This window comes from Triticum aestivum, chromosome 3D (genome assembly GCF_018294505.1).
Source record: "Triticum aestivum cultivar Chinese Spring chromosome 3D, IWGSC CS RefSeq v2.1, whole genome shotgun sequence".
In the NCBI taxonomy this organism is placed as follows: Eukaryota; Viridiplantae; Streptophyta; class Magnoliopsida; order Poales; family Poaceae; genus Triticum; species Triticum aestivum.
Genome location: NC_057802.1, coordinates 463039544 through 463050838, shown reverse-complemented (window position 1 = coordinate 463050838; position 11295 = coordinate 463039544). Strand labels below are relative to the sequence as shown.

Below are 11295 nucleotides of genomic sequence, written 5' to 3'. Positions count from 1 at the left end.
CGACCATGTCTCGCAGCATGGGTCTGGACGAGCCCGAAACCTACCTTTGTAACTACCCAATCACGGAGTAGCGTTTGGTCGGCCCAAAGCAGGTCTGTCACCATCCCGAGTACATGCGTCAGGTCAGGTCCTAGGACATAGAACGTATGTTGTACTAGAGACTCACATATGACATATCGCTGCGTCTCATAGTTGGGTCTGTCCGACTCGGACCTTATCTCGACTCGGATCCGACTATGTCGAATCCGACCAGATCCTTCCATGTCCATATTATCCGGTTAGCATCCAATGCTCCATGGCTAGTGAGACCAATCCATCGACCGTGTCATATGCTAGTCTATTCGGCTGCGTGTCCACACAGCCCTTTCGACTAGGGACCTTTTAGAACATTCATCATACAATGCATGGTCCCACAAACAAGTCGTCATCTAGGAGCTACTAAGGTTGTGTATCAGCCTCAATAAGTTAGTGAAGGCCAAAGGTCACCTCAAGATCTACACTTGAGCTCAAACTATGTGGCCTAAGATAAAGTAGAAGTCTAGGTCTCTCCGACGGATGTAGAATCTTCCCAGGGATTCTTTGAGCATAACATCCTCATATGTGTGTTCTGTTTGGTTGTCGACATTTTTTGACTTTCTCTTACCTGTTGGTAACTACAACTTGTTAGGGCTTTCTTGATTCATAGGATTACAAAACACACATGAGTAGAAAAAGACAAATGATTGCAATGTCATGTCCTTTTGAATTCTGCATTATTTTGTTTGGTTTGTTGCATCACAGAAAAAATGATTATTTTTTAAAAGCCTGGATGGATGAAAAATCCCTATGGATCATAATACAACGGAACCATCATTAAATATATATATATATATATATATATATATATATATATATATATATATATAAAATTAAACCCCGCTGCTCAACCAACTAGCATAGAATATTTTTTGAAGAATTACAATCCTTCAAAATTTATATAAAAATCCTTTGAATCAAACATGCCCTTAATCTTGAGTATTTGCATTGCTAGTGCGGAACTGACATAGTTTCTCTTTGCTAGAAACATTAGCATAGTATTTTAGGGGGGCGTGTTACCATATTTTTCTTTGAGGAAAAATGTTAACATAGTAAGATTGATCCAACTTGAGGATCCATTGTTTTCTAACACAGTATAGACGCATGAGCTCATACATACACTACACTCACCCATAAACACATGCACGCACACCCTACCCCTATGAGCATCTCCGAAAGACTGAGCCGGTACATCATATTGAGATTGACGAAGTCGCCACATACACTTTCATAGCCGACGAAAACGTCACCTCCCACTAAACACACATCGTCGCAAGGCCTCAAAATAATCCAAATTTTTGTGAGCACCGGTGTCAAATCTTTCACTTGAACCCCGATGGGCTGGGGATACTACAGTTCTTCTAACGATCCAACCACATATTGGTTCGTTTGAGAATCCACTATTGATGATAGTTTTTTTAGGCAATTGGTCATAGCTTTGGTTTAAGGATTGCCGCTAATTCTAGTGTAAATGAGATCGTACCCCTTTGCTCGTGCGACCAAGGTCGCTCACAATTGGGTTTCTGTTGCCTCTCGCTAACGCATTCTTCGATCTACCTCGTCTCCTGTGATCCTGGAAACATGGACGCGCGATGGATCTCGGCTCTTTCCAACGGAAGAGCTCCACTTTTAGGTGTTTTTTGGTCTTGCTCAGAAAGGCGAGACCGTGGTGGCTCCCTGAAGATAGAATAAACTTCGTCCCGCCTAGCTCATGTCCCGGTGGTGCTTCTAGTGTTATCGGAGGACATGTGGAGGTGTGTCTCGAGCAGATTTCATAGGATTCGACCGGTATTTGTCTTTGGTATATCCGCTTGAATCCAGTCTGCGTTCGTGTATTTGTAGGTTGCCTTTCGGTCCGTGTTTCTCTTCATCGGCGACAATTGTTGTTCTAGTGCGCTGATCCCACGGGACCTTAGCACGACGACTTCTCAACTATTTACTACAACAAGATTTGAAAGGCTCCAGTGCGGGAAGGGCAATGACGGCGGCGTGCCTTCGACTCGTTTCAGTTCTTGTATTTTGTCGCTAGGTTGTCTACGAAACTGGATGCAATTTTTCACTTATGGTGTTCACAATTGATGAATAGATCAAAAAATTTTCCCGCAACAAATAAAATGAAAATATGTATATTTTTTTTGTAACAACATAGTTTTCTTTTGAGAAACTATAAAAACATAGTTTTTTTTGAGACAACTATAACAACATAGCTGTGCACACACGCAGAACAAAAAAATATAGCTGTGCACAGCCGGAGCCATTTCGGTGTGCCAAGGCCTAGCCCAGCCTATCGTAAGCACGGGCAAATCCAGATCCCCGCGAAAATCCTTGCACAACCCACCACGAAGCCTCCAAATTGTCAAAAAAAAACACGAAGCCTCCAAACCAAACCTTCCCGCGCGCATTCCGCTAACAAAATTTCTGGTCGCCGCCTAAACCCACCACTGAACCGTGGGATCACGCATCCCCACACGGAATCCCCCACGCGGCGCGCCTAAATCCAGCCGTCCATCAAATCCAACGACCCCACATCCCGCCATCTCATCGATCCAGACCCCAACCCTCTCCACCAATCACGCCCCTCCCAGCACCCCTATATATTCCTACCGCCCCGTACCGGGAAACCCACAACCCCAATAAAAACCTCCAGTCCTCCCCGCGCGCCGCAAACTTCCTCAACCCGATCCCTCGTCGCCTCCACCTCCGCCGAAACCGCCATGGCGCCCAAGGCCGAGAAGAAGCCCGCCGCGGAGAAGAAGCCGGTGGAGACGGAGAAGAAGCCCAAGGCCGAGAAGCGCGTGCCCGGCAAGGACGGCGGCGCCGACAAGAAGAAGAAGAAGGCCAAGAAGAGCGTCGAGACGTACAAGATCTACATCTTCAAGGTGCTCAAGCAGGTGCACCCCGACATCGGCATCTCCTCCAAGGCCATGTCCATCATGAACTCCTTCATCAACGACATCTTCGAGAAGCTCGCCGGCGAGTCGGCCAAGCTCGCCCGCTACAACAAGAAGCCCACCATCACCTCCAGGGAGATCCAGACCGCCGTGCGTCTCGTCCTCCCCGGCGAGCTCGCCAAGCACGCCGTCTCCGAGGGCACCAAGGCCGTCACCAAGTTCACCTCCTCTTAGATTGCTGCCGTCCGTCCGAGTCTGTTTAGTATGGTCTGGTCTGAATTTGTTCCCGTGTCAACAACATATTACAGGGGGTTAGATTCCCCTATCGAACAGTGTAAAATGAGTCCGATTTGCTGAATCAAAGAATCGTCCAGTGGTTGTCTCAAACTTGTTTTGCTTCAGTCTTCTGATGATGGCAGTTTCTTCAACTCATTTGTTCGAGCAATTTTCTTGCCTGAGCTTTCTGCATCTCCCTGATCATCTCCATGAATGAATAAATTGTTGGGATAGGTCTTGATTATTTCTGCAGGTCAAGATTTTTATTTTATCAGATTTGTTGATTGGCTTGCAATGAAACATTGCCGCTGAAAATAAAATTCAGGAAAACTGTCGACGTAGGTCTTGATCCAATTCTATTGACATGATGTATATGCTTTTCTTTATTACATATAATTCTTTTGATTAGATGATTGGTTGCCAACTGAAGTTAGGATATGTACCGACTACTGATTGCTATTCCAATGGCAAGTTTTAATTTTATCAGATTTGTTAAGTTTTTACTGATTTTTGTTTCCAGGGCAACATTTCATTGTGAGCTTTTAGCACATTCTAAGAATGTTAGAAGTCCAGCCATATTCTAGTTAGTTTCAAATGTGCTTTGCTTCACTTCTGAAGATGTCAGCTGTTTGAATTTTAACTCTGCGATCTGCTTGAGATTTTTTTATTTGTTCTGAACTTTGTGCTTCTTCTTTTAGCGATTTCATTTAATTCTCCATTGACAGATGTCTTGGTTGAAATCCAGCGTCATGCTGTACATCCGTACTTTTTCTGTTGAATTCTTTTGATCAAATGTTTGGGTGCCAACTGATGACAGGAGATGTACAGAGCAAGGATGGAAAGTTTTTGTTTGACCAGATTGGGTAACTTTATACTGAATTTTGTTTTCAGGGGCAAGATCTCAGTGGGAGCTTTAACGCAGGTTACTCATTTTAAAATTCAGAAAGCCAGCCGTATTCTAGTCATTCTGCACACAATCCAACCCAGTGCTGAGATGTCTACTTCCAGAGGAACATGGATGATATTTTGATAGCCACAGTAGCTTAATGTGCTACTCTGCAATGAGTTTGATTTGAACGATTTTCTGTTTTTCTTATGCCCGTTAACACATTTGTTCTATAGTCCAACAGTTTGAGAAATAAAACCGTCGGTAGCTTGAAACCAATCAGCAACCTGTCAGTCTTGCCGTATTCTAGGAAGTTTCAGTTTTGAAGATATCAGTTGTTTGAATTCATCTCTGCTATCTGCTAGAGTAATTTCTGTTCAATTCTTGTGATGAGATGATTTGCTGCCAACTGAGGAAGGGAGGTGTATGGATGGAAATATTTTATTTGGGTATTGTTTACTTTTTACTGAATTTTATTTTCAGGGGCAAGATCCCATTGCAAGCTTCAACTCATTCTAAGAATTCAAAAGGCCAGCCGTATTTCTAGTAATTGTGTACACAATTGAACACAGTGCTGAAATGTCTAACTTCAAAGGAATATGGATAATAACTTGACCGGTCTATCTCCAGTAGCTTAATGTGCCACTCTGCAATGAGTTCGGTATAAACTATTTTCTTATCCACATTAACAAATGGCAGTTTGCTCACAGAATTTCTAGTTCTCTAGTCAGACATTCCTCAACAGCTTGAAATTATGTTTTTAAAATCTTCGGCAACTTGAAACCATCATCTGTCTGGAAGATGAGCCATCTGTGGTCATCTTCTGATCTGCAGGTGCTCTGCAGTTGCTGTTCGCTGTTGGTTTTATCAGGCCAAACTCCTATTCTCCTGATACCATCAAGTTAAAGTCCATCCATATCTATTTAACCTGAGGAGTGATGAACATGACTATGTGACTCTCGGCACTCGGTCTAGCTATCTTCTAAGGATTTCATCGGTCACCAAAGAAACACATAGTTACTGTCGAGTGCTCTTCCCTCAGCTTGCTTCAGTTCTGATGAGTGAAGCTGTCATTTGTTTGAATTTTAACTCTGCGATTTGCTCGAGCATCTTTTTGGTTCTGAACCTCGTGCTTGTGCATTTGAAGATTTCGTTGAATACACCGTTGACATAGGTCTTAATTTAACTCTAGCAACATGCTTTACGATGCTTGGTTTTCTGTTGAATTCCAGTTATTAGCAACATGCTGTACGATGCTTGGTTTTGAATTCTTTTGATGAGATGATTTGCTGCCAACTGAGGTCGGGAGGTGTACAGACTACAGATGGTGTTGTATGGATGGAAATATTTTATTTGAGCAGATTTGGTTACTTTTTACTGAAGTTTATTCTCAGGGGCAAGATGTCATTGCAAGCTTCAACTCATTCTAAGAATTCCGGTGCAACATTGCAACAGGGATGCGAACACGGTGGCGCACACATTAGCTAGATATGCTTTTACTTCTAACTAGATGATGCCCCGCACGTTGTTGCGGGAATATTTTGAATTATATTTCAAAGATATTGATTTTATGAAAATAAGAATATTCGAAGAAATAATATGGGAGCTAAAACTAAAAATACGTATGGTTCATTATTTTGATTATTGTATTTTTGTAAAGTATTTATTAAATATATCATGCATGTTTGCATGTTGAGGTGAACCTTTTCCTATGACTGATTGAATATTGAGGTGGGCCTTTTCTAATGCATGTTGCCTGATGATGTGTCATGCTTGCATGTTAAGAGAAATAGATTAGTGGGGGCTAGCTATTTAGATATAGAAGATTCTTTTGTGTTTTGGGAGGGTAATCCCCCTAGCTTTATTGTCCTGGCTGTAATTGTTAGGAAATATGCAACTTGTATTCCCATGAGGCCATAGGCCGATATATGTACATGTACAGGTGTGGAACATATGCAGGAAACCCCTTATACAACGGGATAAATACAAAGGGGTACATGACTTATATTATAACTCTAACACCCCCCCTCAAACTCATGGTGGATGAACAACACTGAGTTTTGAGAGATAAAAGCCATGTTGTGCTCTAGTCTGGGCCTTCGTCAGGAAATCCGCCAACTGTAACTCGGAAGGCACATACTGAAGAGCAATAACCTGATCCTGCACACCAGCGCGCACATAGAAAGCATCAATACCAATATGCTTGGTGAGCTCATGCTTCACAGGATCGCGCGCAATGCTAATAGCACCTGTACTGTCAGATAAGAGCAGAGTCGGTGTAGTGACAGAAACACCAAAATCCTGAAGTAACCACCGTAACCAAGTCACCTCTGCCGTCAAAAGAGCCATGGCTCGCAACTCAGCCTCAGCACTCGAACGGGAAACTGCAATCTGTTTCTTCGTCTTCCAGGCAATGAGAGAACCGCCAAGAAAAACACAGTAAGCAGAAAGTGAACGGCGATCAGAAGGATCACTAGCCCACGTAGCATCCGAATAGGCCTGAAGCTGTAAAGAACTGGAGCTAGGAAAGAATAGACGGTGAGAGATCGTGCCCCGAAGATATCGGAGAACACGAAGGAGATGACTATAGTGAACCGATGTGGGAGCAGAGACAAACTGACTCAGAATATGAACCGGATAAGAGATGTCCGGACGAGTGACAGCTAGATAGACAAGACTGCCAACGAGATGACGATAACGCGTCGGGTCAGGGAGAGGATCACCATCAGTAGCACGGAGGTGAACATTGAGCTCCATAGGAGTCTCAACAATGCGCTCGTCAGTAAGAGCAGCACGAGCAAGAAGATCCTGGATATACTTTTCCTGGGATATAAAAAAGCCATCAGAGGTAGAAGAGACTTCAATCCCAAGAAAGTAGCGAAGAGGTCCAAGATCAGACATAAGAAACTGCTCACTAAGACGGGCCTTTACAAAGGCAATATACTCGGGGTCATCCCCAGTGATGATCATGTCATCAACATAGAGAAGAAGAAGAGTCCGACCACGAGGAGAAAGGTGAATAAACAATGCTGGATCATGAGCACTTGCTGAAAAACCAGCAGTAGTGACCACAGAGGCAAAACGCTCAAACCAGGCGCGAGGGGCTTGCTTAAGGCCATAGAGAGAGCGACGAAGACGACATACCATGCCATCAGGAACAGAATACCCAGGTGGTGGCTGCATGTACACCTCCTCACGCAGCTCACCATTAAGAAAGGCATTCTTAACATCAAGCTGAGATATAGACCAGTGGCGTGCAGAGGCAACGGCAAGAAGTGTACGAACAGTGGTCATATGGGCCACAGGAGCAAAAGTCTCGTCATAATCACGACCATGCTCCTGCTGAAAACCACGAGCCACAAGACGAGCTTTGTGACGCTCAAGAGAACCATCGGAGCGAGTCTTAACCTTGTAGACCCACTTACAAGTGATGGGACGGACTCCGGGAGGAAGAGAAACAAGATCCCAGGTACCAGTGCGTTCAAGAGCAGCAATCTCCTCTGCCATCGCAAACTGCCATTCAGGATGAACAACAGCCTGACGATAAGAAGTCGGCTCAAGAACAGCAGCACCAGCGGTGGGAAATCCAAAGCGATCAACAGGCGGACGAGGACGAGAACGCAAGCCATAAGTAGGCTGAGAGGAAGAGGACGACTCATCCAATGAGGCATCCACAGGTCGTGAACGACGAGTGTAATGCTGAGGAAAAGATGGAACAATAGAAGGAGGAATCGCCAAGGTAGAATCGGGGGGTGGCGACGAAGAAGTCACCGGAGATGAAGGTGTAGAATCCGGTGACATGCTAGGCGAGGAGACCGGAGAAGATGGTGGCTGCAAATCGACTAGAGGTGGAGAAGCAGAGGGAGTGGAACGAATAGGCACAGGCGCGACGGGGGTGATAGGTGAGTCAGGAAAAGTGAGGAAAGAGATATCCTCCACTGAAAAAATCGAGGAAGATGGGCGTGGGTAGAAGGGACGAGACTCATCAAAAGTCACGTCTCGAGAGATACGCATCCGACGACCGATAGGATCCCAACAACGATAGCCCTTATGCTCATCACTGTAGCCTAAGAAGACACACTCAACAGACTGAGCGGTCAGTTTGGTGCGTTCGCGAGGGGCAAGAAGAACATAGCAAACACAACCAAACAAGCGAAGCATCGAATAATCGGGAGAACGATCAAAAAGACGCTCAAAAGGAACACCACCCTGCAAAGCAGCGGACGGCTGAAGGTTGATGAGATAGGCGGAAGTGGAGATAGCCTCGGCCCAAAAATGAGGCGGAAGAGAGGCGGCGATCATCATCGCACGAGCCGTCTCAAGAAGGTGACGATGCTTGCGCTCAGACACGCCATTCTGAGCATGAGCACCAGGACAAGAGAACTGGGCAAGAGTACCCTGCTCAGCAAGGACTCCACGCAACATCTTGGAGATATACTCTCCAGCAGAGTCAGCACGGAAAACACGAATAGGAGTAGAGAACTGAGTGTGAACCATGGCAGCAAAACGCTTATAGATAGATAACACCTCACTACGAGAAGACATAAAATATATCCAGGTGTATCGAGAGAAATCATCTATAAAAATAATATAGTAGCGATGACCTCCTTTCGAGGCAAATGGAGCTGGACCCCAGACATCGGAGTGAACAAGGTCAAAAGGACGCTGAGACATAGTGTCACTATGAGGATAAGGTAACTGGACCTGTTTACCAAGCCGACAACCCTGACAGTCTAAAGACACACCGCCGGAGACAGATCCAAGAAGACCACGTCGAACTAAGGATGAGAGACGAGAGCCACACAAGTGACCAAGGCGATGATGCCACTGCTGAAAAGAGCTGGTAGACAAGGCAACAGAGGGGGAAAGACTGGCGGCGGTGGCAGCGGAGGGAAGGTGAAGCCAGTCAAGCTCCCAGAGACCCTGAGAGTCACGGTGTCGGGGGCCAGCACCAAGGAGAGCACCAGTGTGACGGTCCAGAACAGAACAAGAGTCAAAGTCTAGAATCACCCGACAACCGGAGTCAACAATCTGACCACCAGAAAGGAGCTGCATGGTAAGTCGAGGAACATGAGCAACATCAGGAACATGAAAAGATGAGGTGCTAAGAATGCCTCGACCATTAACCGGGAGGGAGGTACCATCAGCAGTAAGAACATGAATAGGAGAATCAAGAGCACGAATAGAAGACAAGGTGGATGAATCATGAGTCATATGAAAAGATGCTCCAGTATCAAGAATCCATGGAGATGTACCTGACTGTGTTGAAGGTGGTCTCACAATGCCAGAGGAGTCAGTAACAGAACCAGCAGAACCCGTCGGTGAAGAACCAGAGCATGCAGCGAGCAAGCACCGAAGGCGCGTAATCTCCTGCTCAGTCAGGAGCTCACCTAGAAGAGGTCGACGTAGAGGCACCCGGCAATGAAGAGCCAGAGGCGGTCAGCAGACCACGAAGTCCCACAATCTCCTGCTCGGTGAAGTACATAGCTGAAGTAGACGACGCAGTAGCACTAGGAGAGGAGCGGCCACCAGGCCCACCACCACTTGTGGAAGCCGCCAGAGGAGGCGACATAGCATAACCAACATCATCCGTAGACGCCGGTGAAGGAGACGAGGACACATGTAGACAAGCCCCAAGCGCCAAAGGAAGACGCGGGTCAATAGAGTCATATGCATCAACACATCCGATGGGGGCCGTGAGAGGAGCCGGTGTAGAACGATAATCACCGATGAAAGTCGCAGGAGGAGTCGATGTAGAGCGACAATCACCACGTGCGAGAGTCGCCACAGGGGACGATAGCACAGACGGACGAGCACCAAGCACTGAAGAAAGGCACATGTGCGAGACGGGGTCAGTATAGCAAACACTGAAAACACCGTCAGGAATCACCTCAGAGCAGGCGGGAGACACCATGTTCTTGTTTTTTTTTTACAGATCAACAGGCCGCAGCTACGAAAAGAATCCTGATGTAGCCCGTGGAGCGAATCAGGCGGCAGGAATTCGGTAGCTGACGGGAGTGCTCGAAACGGGAAACTCCTGGCAGGAGCAGCACGGCTTGGGACGGTTGGATCCGATAGGCAGGAGCAGCGACGAGAAGAAGAAGCGGCCAAAGGGGACGAGGCAATCCCGACTCAGACCACCGGGCAGTCGTGGACGGCTAGCAGCAGCAGTGGAGGAGCAGCAGAATACCATGTGCTGGGGATATGTGGCGGCAGATGAGGTGGAGCAGCAGCGGATGGAGTGGAGCAGCAGCAGCAGGCCACGTGCCTGGTGGATGCAGCAGCCCAGCAGGTTGGAAGGAAGAGCAGCAGCTTTGCAAGAGGCACCTGGGTGGGGAAGACAGCGACGGCCGGCCGGTGAGAGAAGGCAGCGGCGTGCGAGATGAGATTGGATCGGAAAGCACGAGTTGCGCGTGCGGGAAAAAAACCCTAAGGCTCTAATACCATGTTAGGAAATATGCAACTTGTATTCCCATAAGGCCATAGGCCGATATATATACATGTACAGGTGTGGAACATATGCAGGAAACCCCTTATACAACGGGATAAATACAAAGGGGTACATGACTTATATTATAACTCTAACAATAATGAACGATGTATCATTATTCAACTTGAAATAAAGTGCGCCATGATGGCTTCCCTAAAAAAAACACACCTCATTCTAAGAATTCAAAAGGCCAGCTGTCTTTCTAGTACTCCTAACTGTTTACACAATCGAACCCAGTGCCAAAATGTCTAACCCAGTAGCTTAATGTGCTACTCTGCAATGAGTCTGGTACGAACTATTTTCTTATCCACATTAATACATGGCAGTTTGCTCACAGAATTTCTTTCTCTAGTCGGACATTCCTCAACAGCTTGACAGTTATTTTAAAAAATATCTTCGGCAGCTTGAAACCAAATAGCACCCTGAAAGCCTTGAGCTACACATGCCTTCCAAGGTTCCATATTTGCAACACCATCCTCTGCTTGGAAGACGAGCCATCTTCTGATCTCCAGATACTCTGCAGTTGCTGTTCGCTGTTGGTCTTATCAGGCCAAGCTCCTATTCTCCTGCTACCGCACAAGTTAAAGTCTATCTGTATCTACCTAACCTGATGAGTGATGAACATGACTAATTGACTCTCGGCCAGTCGGTCTAGCTATCTTCTAAGTATTTCTGTT

The 11295-nt window shown here is 46.1% G+C and overlaps 1 protein-coding gene across 1 annotated transcript; it reads left to right on the top strand.

The window, feature by feature from the left end:
- Positions 1-2697: 2697 nt before the first annotated feature.
- LOC123079691 (histone H2B.5) lies at positions 2698-3353 on the top strand. The gene has a single exon (XM_044502491.1). The coding sequence runs from the start codon at positions 2790-2792 to the stop codon at positions 3198-3200; it is 411 nt and encodes a 136-aa protein (XP_044358426.1). The 5' UTR covers positions 2698-2789; the 3' UTR covers positions 3201-3353.
- Positions 3354-11295: the final 7942 nt, after the last annotated feature.